General features: G+C 41.1%; 1 protein-coding gene across 2 annotated transcripts in view; it reads right to left on the reverse strand.

Annotated features, from left to right (window-relative positions):
- nav3 (neuron navigator 3) overlaps positions 1–23,133 on the reverse strand; it is a 336,822-nt gene that overhangs the window by 224,365 nt on the left and 89,324 nt on the right. The window contains exon 1 of one of the 2 annotated variants that reach the window (XM_044186957.1): positions 15,502–15,630. The exons of the other annotated variant lie outside the window; for it this stretch is intronic. Within the exon in view, the coding sequence (XP_044042892.1) occupies positions 15,502–15,615 (114 nt within the window). The 5' untranslated portion in view covers positions 15,616–15,630. Of the gene's footprint in view, positions 1–15,501; positions 15,631–23,133 lie in introns of those variants that run through there. 2 annotated transcript variants of the gene reach the window in all.

Consider the following 23,133-nt stretch of genomic DNA (forward strand, 5'->3'; position numbering starts at 1 on the left):
TTCTTGCTGTGAGTCAACAGTTATTTCCACAGTGTTTTACAAACCAGAACGTTTTGCATATACGGCATTAAAAAGGCGGTAGTGGGACAAATGTCATTGTCATGTGCTGTTTGGTAGGAGAGTACTGTTGTAGACCTGAAAAATGCAATAAGTGAAGTAAATATTGATTTTCTTTCACGTTTACATTTGGTGATTTTTAAATGTCAATATCATTTAATTAATGGAAGGGCTCCATTCACAGCATGAGGTTGATAGAATAGATCAGAGGGTGAAGGAAACTGGTACCAGACCAGCTCCCACCCCGCTCCCCAGCTCTCCAGTGCCTGGTGCGTTGAGAAAGGTCGGCTGTCAGTCCCACTCTCTCTCTCTGCTCCGTACCATCAAACCAACTCGCTGATTTATTCTTACCTGAATCAGAGACTGGGAGATGCATGTGAAGAATCTGGTGGAGAAGAAACTGCAGGATGCAGAGCGATCATTTCTGAGCTTTTTCTTCAAGAGAAAATTTAAAAAGCCATGTGGTTGCGCTGCCCTGCCACTTGGTAGAAAAAAATAGCTCAAATGTTACGTGATCTTAAAAATAACTACATGTATGCAATGTAATTAAGCTAATAGCTTCCCAAGACTGTGCACACAATCTACAGTTTACACGGACAAGAAGTAACAAGGCAGCAAAATATACATGTCAAAAATTCTGAATCAGAATATCGTCTGTATTTTGAAACACACTTGCAGTGCTTATCTTAACGCACGTCCCGTTTTATTAATTGCCGTGCTGCAAACGAGCTGTTGGATTCCTTCCTCCTTGAGAGTACCTGGAACGTGGATTTACTACCACCTCCTGAGCAGTGCCAAAATTTTTGTTCCAAAGTGGGTGGAGAACAGTGGGAAAAGCAGAACCTATGACAGGCATATCTTAAGGCTAAAATTATCTATACATATAAAAGACAGCTGATGTGACATTGCTGAGAGATTTAACACACAACATTGTATAAAATGCAAAGTCAGTTTTGAATTGTTGGACAATAAAATTGAACTAGCAGAGCCTAAATCATCCTTTATTTATTATTTAACAGCTTTGCTGTGCTTCAAGCAAGTAGGAAATGTATTAAATTGTGCTTTTGTCGTGATATGTGAAATACATACTTGAAATTCAGGCGATGGAAATGCAGCTATTGAGCCGGCCAAACTGTAAGGAGATAAACTGAAGCCCAGGCTGACTGTAGGTAAGGAGAGTCTGAGTTGGTGATGAGCAGCTCTGTAGATTATTGAGTTTTCTGGAGTGGAACAAAGTGCTTCACATGGTAGTTTATGAAACTGAACATCCACGGAGCTGAGTCATGGTTAGGCCTGAGTGACTGTTCAATGACTTGTAAAGAAAGTGTGTTTGTGAGCGAGTGCGAGGATTTCTGAGGAGAGATTGTGTGTGGATGTATTTATGTCTATATTTGTGCACGTGTAAGGACCTTTTTTTTTTTGTCTTGTGTGGGGGCACTACACCAGTTCATAACCTTTAATGGCTTTGTAATGACTCTGTGTACTGCCACAGAAAGGAAAACTGGAGCTGAATCCAAGCAGCGGTGGAGAGAGTTATGTCCTCCCATAATTCATAAAGAAACATTTGTTGTATTACCCTCTTTGAGACCCAGGATAAACATTCATCACCAGATCTTTGTCAAATTTAGTTTTTGGTTTAGCCTCAGTAGGTGGAGCAAAACAGTAGAGTTTACTTTGTCCCTTTTGTCATTAGATATAAGTGATATAATGAGCTCACCCTTTAGTAAGGTACGTGATTGGCTAAAAAAAGGATGGCGTAACATCCCACTATGGAAAGTAAGCAGGGGCTGCAGCATCCCGCCTGCCCAGCTGGAGAGCGCTCCCACGACTACTGGACTGTGAAATTACCACAAACACGACAAGAGAAAAAAAAGAAAACGCATATTTCACTGCCTCTATGTTGAAGGCCAGGAATGTCAATTTCACAAACAAACTCCCCTCCAGATTCTGCAGCGGAGAGATTGGGGCATTAGCCTTTCTGTGGTTTCTGCAAAAGGGACAGAAAACAAATAATCTCCCTGCCCTTGAAAAATGGGTTAGAGAGGCCAATTAGAAAACACAACTCAAGCTTGATGGAGATACCAGAGGCAGAAAAAGCGAGGTGGGAAGGTGTGAGGGAATATCTGGAAGTCAGGAGCTGTCAATCAGAATTTAAAAAACAGAAGGCGACAAATAAATACACAAGCTAGATAATGCAGTTTGCCATTAAGCAGAGCTTTGTTTAATAAACTGTGGACAACTGCAAGTAGAAAACTGTAATTAAATGCACATAAGGATTTTTATTCCCTCTCCTGGGTTTTTTTTTTTTTTTAACACTGTTGTTTTTTTCTTCGTCCAAGACATATTCTTTACATGCCCACTTGAGCGTGAGGTCAGGCGGTGAGAGAGGCCAGGTTTGGCTGAGCGTTCGCTGTGGGGACGGTGGGAAATCATCTCTCTCCTCATGGCTAATACACACTGGAGCCACTGTGCACATTTACTGTGAAATGGGCCTAATAGCCCAGATGAGGGGGGGGGGGGGGGCGCATGTGGATAAGAAGAGCGAATGCTATTGGCCTGAAGCAGCAGGCGATAGGCTTCCGAATATTTGCAGAAATGGGTCTGGAGCACACCTACTCATTATGGTAATAGCCAGCTCTTAAAGGCTGACGTATGGACAAATGGCTGTGGTGAAACAGCGCCGGGACGGGCGAAGGTCACAGAGTACATCTGCAGGATCAAGGAAGCTTCTGCGTATCCTGGTATGACCTCTTTATTCCATAGCAGTCATTTTGGTTTCCCTGTGATTCCTTCTATTTCATTTGTCCCACAAACAATTTCGCAAATCACCTAGTTTACAGGGATTAGGTTTCCACTAATTTTGTTTACCTGAGTGGGTTGAGCCTGGCAGCATGTCTACAGTTGTAAATAAGAATTAAATCAGCTTCATTTCTTCTTGTCTTCCATGTTTCTCATCAATGCAGTAATACCAAAGAGGATGATCTTTACAAAGATGATGATTATGACGATGGTGTGGCTAACTCCAAGGCACAGCTGAGTACAAATCCTCAAAATCACATTTAAAAATGCACAAGTTAGAGTTATGACTTTGCTCAAAAGCACTGTATATATTATAAGAATTTTAAAAAAGGATGAAACAAGAATGATCTGTAATTAGCTTTGTGGTTCCACCACTAATCAACATGGAAACCTGTAAAGCACTGTTAAATGTGGAAATTATCATTACAGTTGTAATCAGGACTGCAAACAATGATTATGTTTAATTATCAATTCATCTGCTGAGTAGTCTTTCTGTTAATAAAATGTCAGAAAATAGTTCATAGTTCAAATCATGATATAACATATCAAGCCTGTTGCAAGAAATACCGGTGTCCTGTTTGATAGCAACTTATGTTTTGAGCAACATATCGCCAGGCTTGTCCAATCATGTTTCTATCACCTCAGAAACTATTTTAAATCTTAGTGATGCAGAAACTGCTGCACATGCTTTTATCTCCTCACGCCTCGATTATTATTGTTTTAGCCTCTTTACACTGGCTCCCTGTTGGTTTTAGGATTGATTTTAAGATCTTGTTGATTACTTTTAAGGCTCTTCATGGCCTGGCCCCAGATTATATTTTTTATATTTTAGACCTTGTAATCCCTTATGAACCTTCACGTAGTTTGAGATCTTCGGGCAGGGGTCTCCTGTCTGTTCCTGAGTCCAGCTTGAAAACTAAGGGGGACAGAGCTTTTGCTATCAGGGCCCCGAGGCTCTGGAACAACTTGCCTGAAGAAATTAGGTTGTCTGAGTCAGTGTCTTCGTTTAAGTCTCTTCTCAAAACACATTTTTATCTGAAAGCATATCCTGATTTTACCTGAGCTGGCTGTTTATTTTATTGTTTATTTTATTGCTTTTGTCTATTTTATTTCTTTATATTTCGTCATTCACTGTGGTATTTTATTTCCCTTTGCACTTTGTACTTTGTTTTGATAAGTGCTCTATAAATAAAGTTTTATTATTATTATATTTTTATTGCCAGTTCCCAGACCCAAAGTGAGGTCTTCAAATTCCTTGTTTTGCCATACCAACGGCAGCAAATTCTCACATTTGAAAAATTGGAACCAGAGAATGTCTGGCATTTTTGATATAATTCAAATGACTTAAATGGGGCTACAACTAACAATTATTTTCATCACTGAATAATTCTGATCATCAACAGTGAAAAAAGCCCATCACAAAATTCTAGAGGCTGAGGTGACATCACCAAATGTCATGTTTTGTCTGACCAACAATCCAAAACCCTAAAATATTCAATTTACTATATCAATTAATTGATTATCACAATAGTTGCAGATTAATTTTCTGTCGATTGACTAGCCGATTATTCAACTAATCTTTGCAGCTCTAGAGTTACGATTAATGAATTATCAAAATTGCCGTTAATTGCTTTTCTGTCAATCGCTTATCAATTAATCGTTTCAGAACTAGTTGTAATGCATCTTATATCAGTTAGATTGTCTGGCTGAAATGACCTTTTCCCAAATCTTTATAATGCATCAAAAAAGAATCCTTTTACTAAATGTCCAAAATCAGATGGCACAAAAATAGAGCGTGTGTCTTTTTGACTCAACCTGCAAGAAACTGACCAGACCTTTTCCTATTTTGGCTACAAAATCAGGTTTTGATATATACGAATGCAAAGTTAAAGTAGAAGGAAGGCTAATGAAGGCTACCAGTCATTTTGGCCATGATCTCATAGGTTTAAGGTAACTGAAATGAATTAACGTGGCAATGATAGTGAAGAATGCTCCACCTAGCACCACTGTATGTGTCAACTGGGGGCAAAAGCAGAAATTCTCACACACAAGTTGAAAATCCACACCATCTGGGACACTCCCAGAAGTTACAAGTCAGGCACAAGCTCAGCAGACTTGCAATAACTGTCAGTGCTGCAGCGCTCTGGGCCTGAAGTGCAGGCTGCATGGAAAAACACAACTCTCTCGGGTCCATGTTAGCGGCTCTCAGTGGCCTGCCGAGGTGTCGCAGAAAAGTGAGAGCTGCTGCTCGGGGGCTCGAAGCCAGGGGCCGTCCAGTGGGAGCCGCGGTGAAGTCCACACATCAAAATAGTGTTGCTGTAAGCTGCTTCTGTGTTGTTTTTTTTTTCAAATCTCTGTCTGCATAGACTGTCATTCTGCTCCCTGGACAGTGTGGTTTCTGTTCTTCACTGCCTTTCTTCCTCTCTCACTTCCTCTCCCTCCCTTTCTATTTGATCCAAAGAAGAAAAGCAAGAAGAGACAATGAGAGAGGAGAACATAAGGTAAGAAAAAGAGGCTTCAGCCGGGCACAGCAGCGGATCAATGAAAAAAGCAAAAGAGAAAGCAACAAAGGCAGTCCTAATTTTGTCTGTGTGTGTTGTTGTGTACATCTGTGTATGTGTATGTGTCCATCTTTGGTCTTACTAATCGAATAAGCCTTTAGGGGTGTTCTGAAAACAGTTTGCTTGGATTAGGGTGAAGTCAATATCTTTGATTTCTTTTTAAATGTCCGTTATCCATAATGCCAAAAAAGAAAAGACAATTTTCCCTGTCATATTGGAAAAGATTTTGAAACAGCATTACAACCTTATCAAACCAGACCCAGTACATTCTTTAAAAGGTCAGCAGCTCTAGTCACCGGGAAAATGATTTGACTGCTATGCAGAACTTAAGGAATCAATTAAATCCGATTTAGTCATGAGAACAAATGCTTTATAAAGTGTACCAAAAAATAAAGTTGCAGATGCAAATTTGTAACCTCAATACTGTTTTGGTACTGAAATGTGTCAGTAGCACTGAGAATGCTGGAATTGAATGCCTGCTCATACTTTACTGATTATTTAATCAGACAAATGATACCCAGGCCTAGATTTGACAGACGATTTTTCGTTTGACCTCCATACCAACAGTGGACCGCATTTTACATCGCCAAACTCTAGTGTCTACTCTAGCATCATTTGGATGTGGAGGAAAATCTAATGCCATGATAACTTTATCTGTTTTATCCCTTGAGGGCCACAAGAGACACAATGCAGCACCAGCAGAACCAATAACTATAATGATGAATTAGCCAAAAACACCACAGAGGAGAAGGGCAAGTTAAAAATATAAACTTGCTTTCATTTGTAACTTTCCTTGTGTTTATCATACACAAATAGCAGAGGAATGCTTAGAGGAATCTATTTAAATCCATGTGGTCTGGGCATCCAAAGTCTGAAATCCTTTAAAAATATTTATTAGTAGGTGTAAAACTACGTGAATTACTCAGTAAAATTAATAACATTTAATAATACACAAAATGTAATGTAAATGGTTTTTAAATGCCAATTTATATACTCTCTAATACTGTCTTTGATACTCTCTAAACATCCACATACTTGATATGGTAATAGGTATATTCTAAAAACTAAACAGGCTATAAATAAGAAAAATCAATAAAATTAAAGAAATGAAATGAAAACATCACAACTGTACTTGCTGATGTTTCCCATCATGTCCCAGAAGGGGGCAGGTGTTGCAGACAGACTCCCCAGCAGTGATGAGGATCAGCATGGAATTCATTATTATCAGAGAAAAAAAGACATCATATATGTCATTTATCCCACAGCATGTCTAATGGTGATTATAGCCTATATTGTGGTTCCCTGGTAACGCAACTTATTTCTAATCTAGTCGTGTGACTCTGTGTGTGTGTGTGTGTGTCAGCGAGATCTACAGTAATGAGCCAAAAACAAATTAGGAAGTAATTTTATTGCATTCGCTTCTTTTCCGCATCATTTACATATCACATACAAAGAAAAATATGTTTTTTTTTTCTCGCCCTCCGAGCAAAGTAATCACCACTGATTGGGAGGGGATGAGGCGAATGACCTTTGTGCAGCGGCGCAGAGTGGGGCTGCAGTTCACTGTCTCCTGCAGCTGATGTGTTTTCTGTTATCTCACTGTGGACGGTTAACGGACAACGTGGCCACATTTTAAACGCATAAATCACTCAGCCATAAAATGAATTACTGCATGCATACGGAGAGTGTGTGTGGGAATGTGAGCATGCTGTGAGTGTGCGTTGTGGTGGTTTGGCCCCTGACTCTGGATTCTTCCCAAAGATTGTTCTTTGACAGGACAATTATCAGCCTGGTCTCCGGCCACCACCTGATTAACTGACGGAAATCATTTAGAAATTCAAATATACATTGCATCAAGGTTGAATTGATTCTGTCATTCTCACAGGAGCAATAAACATGTCACGTACGTTTTGACTGATCAGCTCCAAGTCAGAGTCCTCTCTGCACACAGACACGCATGCATAGACAATTCCTTTATAGAACAAAAATACTAATTACTTTGTAGTTCCTCCACACACACATGCTCAAAATGCTGCCACCAATAATTCATCCTCTCAAAGCTCCGTCCCGATTTTTAAGGTCAAAAGTCATGAGCAGGGTTCAGATTTGACATCAACAAAAATATACTTGTAAATGCTTTTAAGTGATATACAGTTCCCTTTTGCTCCTCAGCAAATCTGCCGGAGCAGGAGACAAAGCGTTAAGTGATTTTTCTTGTTCTTTGGCTCTGTCCGGGACGTTCTGCCAACTTGTATATGATTCTGATTATGGTGCTTGGACGCCGCTCTGTGTATTGCTGTTTATCCCGGCCAAACCTGTGTGCGCCAGCTATAATATTGTCCACTCTGGCTACATAACACAGCATGAGAAAGTCCAGCATTTCAGCCGGCAATGACTGATGTTTCTCCTGTGGCTCTTTTTTTTCTCTCCCTTTGGCCCTCGGCCTCCTTAAATGTACATGTTCACATTATGAATGTTCCTCTGACAGGCTTCCTCTGAGTGGCTTGCAATAATTAGATACTACTAAATTAAAGGATAATTACGGTTTCTTACAACTTGAGTCTTATTTCTGTAGTCTTGTCAACCATTTCCATCAGTTCAGTCAGCCACGTCACGTGGAATATATTAGATGTGAATGTGACAAGGAAATATTTGTTACAAGAAAAAGTCCTGCATTGAAAATGTTACTTGTGTAGTACCAAAAGTAAAAGTACTGATTATGCAGAATAACCAATTTCAGAATAATGTATATAATATAACTGGATTATAACAATTGATACATCAATGTGTAAGCATTACTTTAATGTTGCAGCTGAGAAAGGTGGGGCTAATTTCAACTACTTTATATACAGCAGGGTAGCTTGATAATATTAATACATCTAAATGTATTGGTTGATTATATTTTGTATCAATAATCTATATCTGCAAAGTATCTAGTAACTACAATTCAATTTTATTTATATAGCAGCAATTCATAACAGAAGTTCTCATTGCACTTTTCCTATAGAGCAGGTCTAGACCGTACTCGTTTATAATATTAATTACAGAGACCCAACAAATCCCACCATGAGCAAGCATTTGGTGACAGTGGCAAGGAAAAACTTCCTTTAAGAGGCAGAAACCTTGGACAGAACCAGACTCAATGGTGGGTGGCCATCCGCCGCTACCGTGTTAGGTTTTGGCTGTGAAATAAATGTAGTGTAGTGAGAAGTACAATATTTCCCTCTGAAATGTAGTGGAGGTGTAAAGTAGCTCAAAATTGTACTTAAGTACAGTACAAGTAAATGTACTTTGTACTGCATTTATGATACTGTAGCTGAGATTTGGGAACACGTTGACGTCTTTACAGTGAAGTCTGCCCGGGCAAGAAACACGAGCAGTCAGACAAACAGACAGGTTGTAAACATTTACAGTAAAATTGAAAGAGCGCACCTGAAAGGTCGGTAATAACCCCGCATTGCAAGAAATCTGTGTGCAAAACTACAGTAAGTACAGGAGATCAAAGTTGAATCCCAAAGTCAGTCTGTAAACTTTGATTTGGTTGTTTATAACAGCCAATTTGGGTAGTAATATTACAGTTCACTTTTGTTTGTTTTTTTCCAAATAAGTCTGGCTAACCTGGGGGTTTGTTTAAAAACTGCTTGATTGATAATTATTCCTAACAGGGACGATGGCCCAAACTATGAAAATTAGGCCACAGTTGTAATAAAACAGAATTATCCTTTAAGATCAGGGCTAGTTTGAATAAATAACCTCACTAAATCATCAGGAAGTTTCAAAGCAGCCAGGTAAAGAGGAGTAAAATTTCTCACTTCAGCTCTTGAAGACCAATGTTGAGAGCTAACAGAAAGGTAGAAGGTTTTTTAAGGCAAGGAGCAAATTAAAGCAAGCACAGGAGGAGAATATGGAGGGGAGAGATATGATTCAGCAGTGAGAGGGTGATGTGAGGAACGGAAGTTTGCAGCCGTTCTCTCAGACACACACACACACACACACACACACACACACACACACACACACGCTGATCTACCAATCAAGCAAGGATGGGAGATACCGCACACACATACGGCTCTCTCACAGGCTTCTAGCATCGTATTAACACATGAGTGAGGAGATTTTTTTTCTGCAATCCCAAAAATAACACATTGCGTAACACTTTCTCTCCCTCCTGCTCCTTTCCTCTAATATTTTGCTCCCTCGCGCTGTCTCTTTACCCATGTCTCTCTGATGGAGAGACTGTAGGTGGGATGTGTTGCATCCTGGCTTTTGATGAAATTTAGAAGTGCCACTTTTTTGCATTAGGCCAAGCTGGAGAGGACAGGTTATTGACTACAGAGTACAGAGCGTTGGCTAGACTGAGGGAAAGAAAGGGCTTCAATGCTACTTAGAACTGAAAAGGCAATCCTGAGTGTTATCTGAGCATATCCAGTGACCAGAAACTGAGAAAGTTATTAACTAAATACAAACTGAGTTACTACAACCTGGCCATTGGGACATACCGTGTCACTTCTGCCAATAACAAGAGAGCAACACTTCCTGCTACACTGCAGCTAGAAGAACCAAGTTCTTTACCAAAACAAAACTCAAATGCCAAGAATTCCACATAGTTTCATACCAAACAAAATTAAACATTTCCTTGGGGAAAAATATGACATTACCATGGTAGCAGCAAAATATGACATGAAAAAGTATCTGGCTCTTTAGCGGCTAAATACTCAACTATGTTCACCAGCTAAAACGCTAACTTTGTCTGCTTACTGTTTGGTTCTGGGCAAGTAGTTCACAGTGGGTTTATCAGAGCATTTTTGCTGACAACATCTGCCTGTTGCTGCTGGAAACAAGACAGTGCAGCTTTAATTTGTAGTATAGTGTATGATGTATATTGCATTTGAAGTTATTTAGTGCATATATAGTAATGCATTTATTGTGTTTTCTTACATTCTAAATGATTATACTTACATTTAAACCTTGAGAAACCTGCTTTGGCTATGCTGTACTCAATTATGGTCATGCTAATAATGCAATGTTAAGAAATGCTTCTACGGTGCCTTCAGGGCCAAAGGGAAAAGAGAGTGCGTGTGCATGTGTTGTGTTTGAGTCAGTGAGCGTGTATTCATGTGAGCTCACATGCCTTCATTCTTGTTTTAGTAGTACAAGTACAAGTGTGTGGCTTTAAAGTGTGTGTGTGTTCAAAGTGTGGAGTAGTCACACCAGCAGCACTGATTAGCGCAGAGGAAGTCAGACCGATATGCACGGAGAGGTGGCTGAGGGAGCTATCGACACTACACAGCTGTGAAGAGAGAGAGTTGCCCATGTTGAGACCGAGAGAGGGAGGGAGAAAGAGAGAAAGAGGAGATTTTAAATTAGACAGGAAAGTGATGACACAAACAAAGAAGGAAAGAGAGGGGTTAATGGACAAGTCACTGGGGCCTAACAGTGCCAGCACAGTCACTTCAGAGAAAGAGAGAGTCAGTGGGGATTTATCAGCGTAACACTTGAGAGTGAGAAAACGTGAGAGAGAGACTTGAGATAGAAAGACCGACAGTCAATGAGCTGTTAGCATTATAGCACTTGAGGAAGCCAGTGAGAGGGTGAGAGTGAGCATGAGTCACATGCGGAGAAAGTGAGAAAAGGATGGATAAAGGATAAGCTAAACTTAGTTGAGCCTCCTATCTATCAGAGTTTAGTGCTCTTTTAGGGAAATAAACCTTGATGTCGCATTATTCAGCCTTTAACTTGATACAATCAATTTTTACATTTACTATATTACTGGAGGGAAGGAAACAAGTGAGGGAAGGGAGGAGAGGGGGGTTTTGACGGCAGATGGAGCAATGGGGTGCAGAAGCAGCTACACTCAATGAAGTGAAAAAGACAAAGGGGAGACAGACACAGTGAGTGCAAGAACAATGGAGGTCGTACACCCATGGTCTGTCTGAACGGAGAAAGTGGAAACATTAGTTCAGGGTGATCTGAGCAATTTCTGTTGGACTGACAGGAAGTGCAGCAGCACAGAGGAAGACAAGTTATCCTTCATTGGTTGGCTACACATGTCCATATTGTGCTAGTGACCTTCACACATGTCACAGTGGTATTTTAAAAATAGCATTTCCCACAGTAAGTCAAACTCATGCATACTTCCTTGTATGTCTCTTGATTCAGTTTAAAGTGACATGCTGGACAAGCAGTCAGGTAGCCTGGCTTCGTTGAATTGCTGGATGTCTATGAGATGAAATAATAACTGAATTCAAATGTAGAGATATGCTACATGCTACAAATTGCATATTTGTTAAGTTAACAATATCACTATCAACAAAAACGTCTGATCCACTCTTTTTACATGTGTGCACAGCCACGGGGGTGGAGTTCCAAACTAAACAAACTTAACTAATCGAGTAAAATAAGCTTTTTTATTATTACTAATTATACATTTCTTGACTGCACAGCCATCCAAAAGACCTCTATGTCTCACACTGGTTTAGTAGGGATTTCCCACCCTAAATACCTTCCAGTATACAGTAGCTCTGTTAAACGAGTCCTGGTGGTATGAGGTGTGTGTCACCTGCATTTTGTTGTACTTAATTCTTGATTGTCGGTGATGTTGTTGTGGAGTACTTTGTTGTCAAAAGCCTGTCGTAATGTCTTTTTTGTTGTGGTTGTATTTTTCTGACAGTTGCCACAGACACAAAGAGAATTTCCAAAAGGATAATAAACGAAACTAACTAACGCCAGCATGGCAACATGCTCACAGCGACAACGCTAACATGCTGATCTTGATTGAACAGGTATACTGTAATGTTTACCATGGTCACCATCTTGGTTTCAGTTCATCCTGAGGTGGGACATGAATGTCTGTCCAAATTTTATGGCAATCAATTCAACAGTTGTCGAGACAATTCACTTAAAACCACAAATGTCAACCTCATGGTGGCGCTAGAGGAAAAGTCAAAGGATCATCAAAGTCAGTAGACTTCATCCTCTGGGGACCATGAATGCCTATACAAAATTTCATGGCAATCCATTCAGTAGTTGTAGTTCTAGAGCCACATGACTAGCATGGCTAAAATATGAGTTTTAAATAATGCGCTTTCCTGTTAATAATAACTGCACAGGAAGTGATGCCTAAACACAAGAAGGACTAGATAGCATAAGCAATGTTAGCATTTTCAAACATATATGAATAGACAAAGAAAAGAGAAACAATTAATCCAAGATGTAATCCAAGAGGTCAAAGTACCACGTGCCACTCAGAAACACCTCACGGATGCAAAATAAACTGTAAGAACCTTACCACTTACAACCACAACGGCTGTTACCATATTGGTCTGAAAGGCCTAAGGAGAAGTCTGAGAAGAGGATTAAGCAAAGGTAGGTGTATGACTGGAAAATGCTGATAGCTGTAAGTGATTCATGGTCCATTTATGCACTGATAAAACAAAAGCTGCTCTCTCTTTCCAGCACACAGCTGTTGGGTACTTACTTCCCTTCTTATCTGTCAGTGACCCGATAAGGAAATCAAAGGGGCACCTCAAGGTCGAAGCATTGTTTCCTCTCTTCACTTCTCGCCTTCACCAAAAATCTGTTTCTCTCTTTTTCCCTCCGTCCCTCTACAAGATGAGTGTTTCAGTGGGGTTTAATTTTTAACTTCATGATAGCTTTACCCTTTTGCCTGGTGGGTGGTTTTCATTTGTTGCCATCTGTTTTATGTGGCTTTCATTGAAATTACAAAGATCCCCCAGAAATCACATTCCTCTCTTTGAGCCAACTAAAGTCCTGCACTCTCCATACTCTGGTTTTCACTTATTGATTTCAGTTTTCACGCTGTGTTTTTCCTCTCTTTTCCATTCACTCTTACCTTTTGTTTACCTTTCATGATTACTATATCATATGTTTTCAAGGTGCAGACTCTTTGACTCCTACAGTAACTGCTAATGTTGGTCATTGTAAACTGCCCTGCTGCACTCATTGTAAATTTATCTGAAGAGAATAAGTTAAACGGCTAGAATGTTAAAATATAATGTTTCAGTTTCTACCTGGCACTCTCTCTTCATCTCCTCAGCTTGTTCTATCTGTCACCGTCTGTGGTTGTTTGAGAAAAGACACAACGTTGCAACCCGACTCACTGGCTCTCGGTGATTTTGAAAGACTGGATGATTGGGGCACAACCCGCTCATCAATCACCAAGCCTCGGTCAGAGACATTCCTGCTGTAAATATTAGGTGATTCAATATTACTCTGCCCTCATTATCTGCTATTAGGCTGGGAAGGAACACACAAACTCTGACTCTGTGGCCCCCAAATCCTGTCTGGGCCCTAGATGAGGAAGTAATCACTCCACTACATCGTCTGAACATTTTCAATACAAGTGAGGGCAGCTAACCACCAAAACCGCACCAGAATGAAAAGGAACAAGTAATGGGCAAAGTCATTTGAGTTTGATAGTTGCTTTCAGCTGTTCATATGCCTTTGTACCATCCAAAGGCACTGGAATCATTATAGATGAGTACACACACTCCCTCCACATTTCAAATATCTACATTTGTACGTATGAGCATCGCTTTAGACTGCAGTTTGCCCCCAGTTCCCTTTGATGCGCTCATCATTCCAAGCATAAGGATCTGCTGGCTATCATGTACGCATCTTTAAGCACATAAACAGTTGCACTTTTTTCTCCTTGTTGTTTTTTATTCTCCCAAACAAATGTCACCTTGGTTCTCTTTGAGGAGGACTGAGACTTTTTTCAGGCATCCCAGGTAATTCGGTGCCTGGCAAATGGAGCAAATGAAAGGCGTGAATACTCCAGAGGTGAATATAGAGTATATGCTTGGTATGAAACACACTCCCACGCTACAAACATTTTTCAGTCAAGATCAGTGTAGTCGAGTTCAGATCAGGTCATATCAAATGAACTGAGCAGAGACAGAAGCAGCTGTGAGATAGCATACAGAGAGCTATACAGATAATACAAATACACATACACATCGTACAGTTGTACTTGAGTGGTGGTGCAGTAGGGATGACTTGCAAAACACTTGGAGTTGCCCACAGCGACCACACACACACACACAGACACACACGAAGAGGACATGTTCTGGGGTCATTCATCGGAGTGTAATGACTTTGCTGCCCCCCGGTGCTTTCTGAACGGAGCAATCCTCACTCATTAATATTCATGAAAAATTGTGGCTAGTCGCACCCCCACTGTGTGTGTGTGTGTGTGTGTGTGTGTGTATGCTCTAGAGAGAAGGCTTAACGCACCCACACGTGGCAGTTATTTCTTGCTCGGCCTTTGAGAGGAACTGTTGGTTAAATTTAGATTTTGCCAGCTTGAAATATATAATATTCAACATTCAATTTGAGTCTCGGTGTTAGAAAAGGATCAGGCAGCAGGGGCTTGCAGTGATATGGGAGGATAGTTGCAGGATCAGTGCAGCATGGGGTCAGGGTGAGGGATTAATACTACTGCTGTGGTTTCACACACAAACACAAACACACGTGACCCATTATTCTCCAAATTTGCTGCGCACTTCCTTTCCAACAATATATCCGCGGATTTATGAGTAGACCTTGAGAACATGTAGCTGATTGTATTTTTATTATGTTTGGACATAACGGGAGATTTGGTACAGGAAGGAGTGTATAGCTATGTCCATACAATAGCACAATGAAGTACTGAATCAGACTCACTGTAAGCAAAGGGAAGCAGGAGATCCAAGCAAAAAAAACTCAATCTCATTCATGGCTTCTTGTATGCATTCCTGGACAGAGATTTTGTGCAGGTTGCATACACACACACACGTCTCGTCTATACACCACAGCCCTCATTTTCATTGCATTAAAATTAAAAGTGCAATTAGACGGATCATAAAAATATAATAAATAACTGTGTGAGATGCATAAAAAGAATTGATTGGGAAACCCTCAAGCAAGCAGACAAACTAAGAAAAAGCTATTACCAATTCATACAAAAGTAACGTTGCAGTGAAAATAGCCAAAATCAACACACATCTCATCAGTTTTTAACCATCACCACGAACGTCCTGCTTCTCAGGTCGAGCATTCTGTCGTGATTCTGTTAGCAGCTTACCTGCTTGGCGTGCAGATCTGCCTTGGAGGGCATGATAGGGCTGGCAGCAGGGGTCACGGGGGCACTACGGCTGCCCCCGGCCAACACCGCGCGCACAGATGCCATCCACTTCATAATGGTGAGGCGGGTGGGGGGGATTTCACTCTGACGTGCCCCAGAAAAAGGGTCCGGAAGGGGATACAAGAGTCAAACGGAGCCTGGAGGTGGATGGAGAGAACTGCGTGGAGAGATGCAGAGTCCGGAGTGTACCTCGGGGTTTCTGTTCACCAGCAGGTTTCTGAAGCATCACAGAGGCTTGCGCGGCTGGTCTGCTGCCACCTCACACTACTCCATTCAGTCTCACTGATCCCCCTAACACACACACACACACACACACTTACACACATACATACCGTTACACACTGACACAGATCCAACAGGCAAGCGTGCACACTCTTACAGAACATACAAGCATACAAATACACACTAATCCTACACGCACATAGATACATGCACACACACCCTACCCACCCATCCACTACCCACAATCCTTCCCCCATCACTCTATCACCATCTGTCACTTTCCCCAATTCCCCCCCTTCTCTCCAGCCACATTACTTTAGCCCTGACTTGCATTCTACTCCCCACACACACACACACACACACACACACACACACACTCATTCACACCCCTCCCACTGGGTCCCATGGCCATCAGACACAGCAGAGATGGATGGCTGGCATTAGTCCATCATTAGTGCTTCATGTAGGCTGAGATGTATATCCGCCTGTCCGTCTGTGTTGGAATGAGTGTTTGATGGATTCACACAGAATTACTGCCGATCAATTTATGGTTGGATGGAAGGATTTTCATATATACTGCAGATTTATACGTGGTGGGATGATTTGGATGCATGCATGTGGATGTACAGTACAGTACAGTAGATTTATAAAGGAGTGAGAGGAATGGATATATGGGGTGGTGACCTCTGACCCCTGGATGTCACCATGAAGGACCACCAGAAGCAGCAATTGAACCGTGAGCAGGTGGTCAGTTGTAATTGTGTAACTAACAGACTAATTAAGCTGAAGGGAGTTTTGTTACCTGGTAGCAGGAACTGCATACCTCTGGTCAACTTCTGATTTAGGAGGGATGGGAGTGATTAGTGGCTACAATACAGTCTTCCAATATATGAAGAGTTTTATTCCAAAATGCTAAAAGCCACTGTGTGTACAATTTTTATAGAATCATTTTATCTTTCAAATTATTCTTACAGCATTTTTTTGTTTGTTTGGTGAAAAGTGGCTTATGTTATGCACACTGACGTTTCAGTAGCATATGCTGGTTCTAATGGAACGTCACTGCTGACTATTGGTATGCTGCTGCCTTTTTTACAGGCATATGCCACTTCAAAAAGGTCACTCCGCTCCAATGACAGATACCACTTTCCAATAAGACACCAACAGAAGTGCCAAAGTCAGAAATAATCAAATTCTACATAAAGTGGCTTTCATTTTCAGATGAGTGAAAATCATAACAGGAATTAATCACTAATATCTGTAAAAAATCATCTCTAAAAAACACTTTGTAAGTAAAAAAAAAAACAAGGAGAAAAAAACATCAGAACTGTTAACAAAAACAGTCTTGTGTGTTACCGAACCGCCGCTTGTGGATTCCAATGACTGAAAAAGTATAACAAAACTTAGGTACCCAGTGGAGTTTCCTGCAAAAAAATAAAAAATAAAAATGCAACAGGTCAACATCCATACAGTAAAACTGGACGAGCTGCCTTTTAGGCCCTTCACAAGTATGCCACTGAGGATATTAATCAAGACTCTGATTTGTCTTGTTATAGCTGTAACACCAGAGGGGAGTTTCTCAGTGATGTGGCTTCATCAAAGTAACCGCAATAATAGTAAAAAAATGTTTTTAAAGATATTCAGGGTTTTATACAGCACTTACAAATGGATGTGAACAGTATAAGTAGATCTCTTGCCAAGGAGCACATATGTACAAGAATAGAAACAGGAGGAAACATGAAAAATAGCTCTCTGGTTTACATAAGATTTGGTATAAGAGGCAATGGGAATAATCAGAACAAATGGAATGCATGTTTGCCAGATTACTTGGAGTTAACTATGCACTTATTTAAGTCCTTATGGCTTGGCCTTTATGAAAACCACCCTCTGATCCCACAAGACAGCGCTTCATGTTTTTGAAGTGACAATCCTGCAGATCAGAATAGCAGCACATGGTAACAAATATCACAGTGTTGTACATTTTGAAAGAGGATAATCCCCCGCAGGGCTTTACAAGGGGTTGGGCGGTATTATTGCTGGCTGGAAGACACCCTCCAGACGAAACATGGAGGGGGAAAGTGTGTGGCTGTGTGCATCCAATTGTAGATGTGTGTTGGTGTGTGTCCACCTCGGCCTCATGCCCTGGCTGGGAGGGACATGGCCATATGTGGAGGCCAGGCGTCCGTCTCTGCTGGTGTCTGTGTGATACTGGTGAGGATATAGCCAAAGCTTCGACTTAATTCATCTCTTAATCCCCTGTCGCAGTGTGGCATTGCATATGGCATGGTGTGGGTGGGGTGTGACAGAAACGTTGCGATTGGCTGCACCTTCAGTCTCAAGACAAAAGCGAGGTTTGTGAAAGAGGAAGGAGAATTAATACATCGAAGCGGATACAGAGATCTGAAGTGACAAGCATAGCCTACTTTTGATGACTGGTGAATCATGACTGAGTGTGTGTATATGCATCTTTGTGTGTGTATAAGAGAGTGTGTGTGCATCTCCAAACAAGGAACTCCGTGCCTTTGGGGAGACATCAACTCTGTCTAATCTCTGACTGCGAGACATTTCCAGTAACAGACACTGAATCATGCAAAACATGTCACTGAGCCAGGGCCTCATCTGCAATGCACTCTGCTTTCATGCCTTGATTTGTAATGAAACTTTCCTGTTGCTGTAAGGAGTTCAATATTACACTGGGAAGGATACAATTAAACCTCAGATGAAGCAAAACCCAACAATGGCTCTGACATGAATACAGCCAGAGGCAGAGTGGGTGGTGTGCCTGTTTGGGTGGATGGTGGAATGGGAAATAAAAGCAGTGTCAGTTGTGGTTTGTGAAAGAAGATATTATAATAATTAATTGAGACTCACATGTTGCTCATCCATAAGATTAAGTCACAGGTTTTTCAACACCCAAAAAATAATAGCAAATAAGATATTTTGAAGAGATTGGTTATAATGCTTTGCATAACAATGATAGTCTAACAAAATAATTTGTAATATTATGTAAACTGCTTTATTATTGATGGAGAGGACTTTGTCATAGTGTTTTCAGCCCTGAGTAGTGTCTGCAGCTTTCGAGCAGCCAGTAAGTAGCCTGTCAGACGAAACCAAGGGCAAAAATGTGCAGGTACTTACTTGATACTTACTGATAATGTTGCATTTGCATCTTTAAACATAAGAGCTCTGTCCTTTACTGTCCTAGCTTGCATTGTCAACTGAAAATCAAAATATACAGTCAATTTGACTATTTCTTCCTGAAAAACAGGCAAATGATGCTGTCGTAGGGTTTTCAGCCCTGAGTAGTGTCTGCAGTTTTGGGCCAGCCTGGTAAGACCTGATACTTTCTGATAATCTTTAATACAAAGAACACTACCCTTTGATGAATTTTGTAATTGTATATTGTACATTATTATTGTATTATTTATTGATTGTCAAGTGTAAATCAAAATAGAAATTTAATTATTTTTTCCTCAAAAAACATACAGAGGACGTCGCTGTATTTTTTCAGTCCTGAGTGGTGTCTGCAGGGTTAAGACAGCCTATGTGTAACCCCATTCCCTGCTTCTAAAGCTTATTGTTGTAGGGACTAGGGAGTGTATTAACATTTTTATCAACTCAGAGCTTCTCTTATCTGGATTATGACGGACATTTAAGAGGACACTTTTGAAAGAGATTTTAGTGAGTAAATCAAACTAAAACTATAGTGGGGGGCTGCAAATATAGGATTTAGAAAACTGCAGCTAAATTCTGACTACAACAGACTGAAAGCTGCATTTCATCTTTTATGAAAACACAATCAGCCACCACAAAGCCGGACTACAGAACAGAGATCCACAACTTTGTTCCAAACTTAAACATCAAGCTTCAGAGTAAACCACACTCCCTGCCACAACAGGGGGTGAGGAGGATGATGGAAGGGGAAAGGATACCGAGGTAACGACAGGCACAAACACTCACACAAGCAACAAATGATCTTTTATCTCAATATTTTGGCAATAATGACCTTTCATGTCAAGCCAATAAAGCAAATTTAACTGAAATTGAGAGAGAGAGAGATGCAGAGAAAGAGGAGAGGGGAGAACGGGCGGAGTTACAACCGTTTGAACAGCAAGCTTTGGAAATCCTCCACATTCCTTCCTGCTCCCACATCCCTCCCACATTTTCAGCGCTCACTCCGTGCTGAAATGCCCCAGTGGAGACGGCTGCTTTCATCCAGCTCCAAGCCGCCCGGGACAAAATCAAGAGGGCTGTAAATGTCTCGGCGTGAGAGAGGCATTAAAACTAATTCCTCGAAGACAGAAAAGGGCTTTTCCAAAGCAGGCGGGACAGCACTCCGAACTCCACCCTTGGACACAGCATCGCTGCGTACAGGGACAGTCGTCACCTACAGCTGTGGCTCAAAGGCCTTTAGCTAATCCAAAACTTTGCTTATATGGAACAGAAGTGAATTTAATGCATAGGGAATCTTCATTGTTCAACAACCACGGTTTTGTACAATTTCGAATGACATCTGACCCTCCAACATCCACATTGCAGATCTGAACAATGTGTTTTAGAAATTGTAATGACAAAGTGTCCCATGCCTCTACCTTGCACAAATACCTCTCCAAAAAAATCTAAAAACAATATCAAGGACTGGGAGCTAAATTCCTCTCAGATGACACGAGTAAAGTGGCCATCACAGAAAACTGTATCCTCGATGCAGACTGTTGCCATTAGTACCTGTCAGGCTGTGATGCAGCCACACTGTTACATTGAGGAGCCAAGAAGAAGCAAAGAGAATAAAGTCAGGAAATCCCAAAGAGCGCTGGGATATAGAGAGCTGTTAGCCTGCCTCAGTGCCCAGTTTGAGGTCTCTGTGCTTGTTGTTTCCTTTGTTGAGGCTATTTTCACTCTTACCGTAAAAAAAAGTAAGGTTAGACTTCCGTTTCTCACTGCAGCTGAAATTTTCCAAAAAGGAGCACACGTTTGTCTTGTGTCTGTGTTTTCAGAGAGACATTCATCACCTGCGTAACATAGCTTGCATTGCAAGAGTAAACAACAGAACTCATTTCCCAATTCCTTTAATGGGCAATAAATCAGCCATGTCACCTGAAGTAAAATGCAACCTGTCACATCATCTACACGTTCCAACAAACAAGCCTACTGTATATTTAAGGCTGAAATGGAGAGATAAACAACTCTCGGCTTACCAAGCAGCGTGACTGGTTGAAAGGCAGCACAGGTGGGACTAATTGGAGGATGACATACAGCAGGGTCAGGACAGGCCACTGTTTTACTGCACATGAATATTGATACGGTGAAGTAGAAGGCTCCATCAGAACTGTTCAAATAAGTAGTGACTTTGATGAGACGACTTCATTTGGAGCGGGAGGACTGGTGTTGCTGCAGTGCAGTGCAGCTTGGCTGGAGCTTTGGATGGCCGCTCTTATCCTCTGCCAAAAGATCCAGGGGCCAGCAGGGACTTGAGACGTTTTTGGAGGGCTTTTTTTTTCCCTGCAACAGCTTTTTTGGAATGAGGCAGATGTAAACAATTACTGAGCAAAACGCTTATGACGGGGAGGAAACAGAGGGGGATTAGCTGAGTTTCATCTCCAGAGTTTTGGCATTAATAGACACACAAGCAAAAGCAGAGATGCTTTTTTAAATTAGAGGGAAAGGACCCCCCTTCACATATACTCTTCAACTTTGTAGCCCACAGATTCTGGTTCGGTCAGAACAGCACTGCTGTGTGTTGTGTTGAGACCCCCCAGTGAAAACAGGCAGAATCAGCTGTTTCTCGTCACATGGGGGATTGTGTCAATCAAGCTGAGGACTGAGTTAAGAATGTCACAGAAATTTTGCATTTGTGGAAAAACATGGCGTTTCCAGAAGGACAGGTCTGATGATTTACCAACTTGATCCAACAGTAAATCCTTCTTCTGTCTCTCTCTCATGATAGAGATTGAAAAAAAAGGCCTGCACTGAGGGCAAAGAGAGAGGAATTAGAGAAGTGAAAATGAAGGAGTGTAAAAGGAGAGGAAAGAAGGAAAGGGAAGAAAGAAGGGGGAAAAGAGAGGAACTTTAAGGACAGATGGAAATGTTACATCCAGTGATATAAGAACACTTCCAAATATCCATAAATCTGGATATCAAATTCAGTCAAGCCTATTCATAATATAATATTCATACAGCCATACACCTTTGGGATCAGTGCAAACCTGAAGGTTAGATAAACAGGCTTGTTGCCAGCAGGTTGCCAAGTAAACCAGCAAAACGCTGTGGTTGTACAGGACAGCTCACTGTAGCTGTGAAATAGAAGAAGTGCCTTCCCTGATTTATACATACTTGGTCAACATTCCCTGAATACACAGAAATTATAAAAATACAAAAAACACAGATTTCTTTCATCTTCTTAAGTGGTTGCTGAGCACAACACACTCCCAGAATAGATTTTGGGTAACGACTCCCCACGCTGCCTGAATAATTTATCCCTACTTTTCCCTAGAATAAGGCTGGGAAGTTTCTGCCAAAAATAAAATCTCTAGTAAACACGAGCTCTTTCATATGTGTGTGTTTAAAAAAAGAGAATAAGTGGGCATTACAGGGTAGAAATGCTCCCTGGCATTTTGGCAACCAGATGTCTGGTTTATGACACGATAGGGGAAAGGAGGCAAGGAAAGAGGTCACAAGGTACATCAGTGGACAACAGGAATTACAAGTAGGCCTCTGAAATGTCTGACACTGTACATTTTGTACTCTAAGTGTGTGTTGGCAGGGGTTTCAAAAGCACATGAGATAAAGGAAGCATGCCAGAATTATTCGCATTCACAAACACACACACACAGGAGTAGGTGTGTGTACTAACCACACAGATTTACAGTTGGAGCTGTAGGCAACTCGGTGAGTGGCAACAGAAAGAGATGTTGTGTCAAAACAGAAGATGAACAACACTACTGCATTGTTTCATTGCCAACTTGGACTGGTGCCATGTGTCTTTCTAACACCCGTAATGCTTTGACAGTAAATCTTGTCTGATTGTGAAGGCAACATCTCGTCAAACAGGTCTGCTCTCTCGTCGCATTGCGGAAATTACAAAAAAATGCATTGAGATAATTCAGCTGGAATGCAACAAACATTATAAACTGCTTCCTCTGTGACTGAAATGTGATAAGAGTGGGAAACTAATCGAGTTTCAGGTTCAAAAGTTCAGATTCACTCTATTGTTGGCAATAATTTACCCAAGTGAAGCGCTCTACCAGTATCAAGGGTGCCTCTGACCTTTGTGGAGCTGGGAACTTTGTTGCTAAGGTTTAAGAACCTAAATTTAAGGAGCAAATTTAGACTTGGGCCCAAATTGTTTCAGTTTGC

Source organism: Siniperca chuatsi, linkage group LG23, assembly GCF_020085105.1.
Source record: "Siniperca chuatsi isolate FFG_IHB_CAS linkage group LG23, ASM2008510v1, whole genome shotgun sequence".
NCBI classification, from domain to species: domain Eukaryota; kingdom Metazoa; phylum Chordata; class Actinopteri; order Centrarchiformes; family Sinipercidae; genus Siniperca; species Siniperca chuatsi.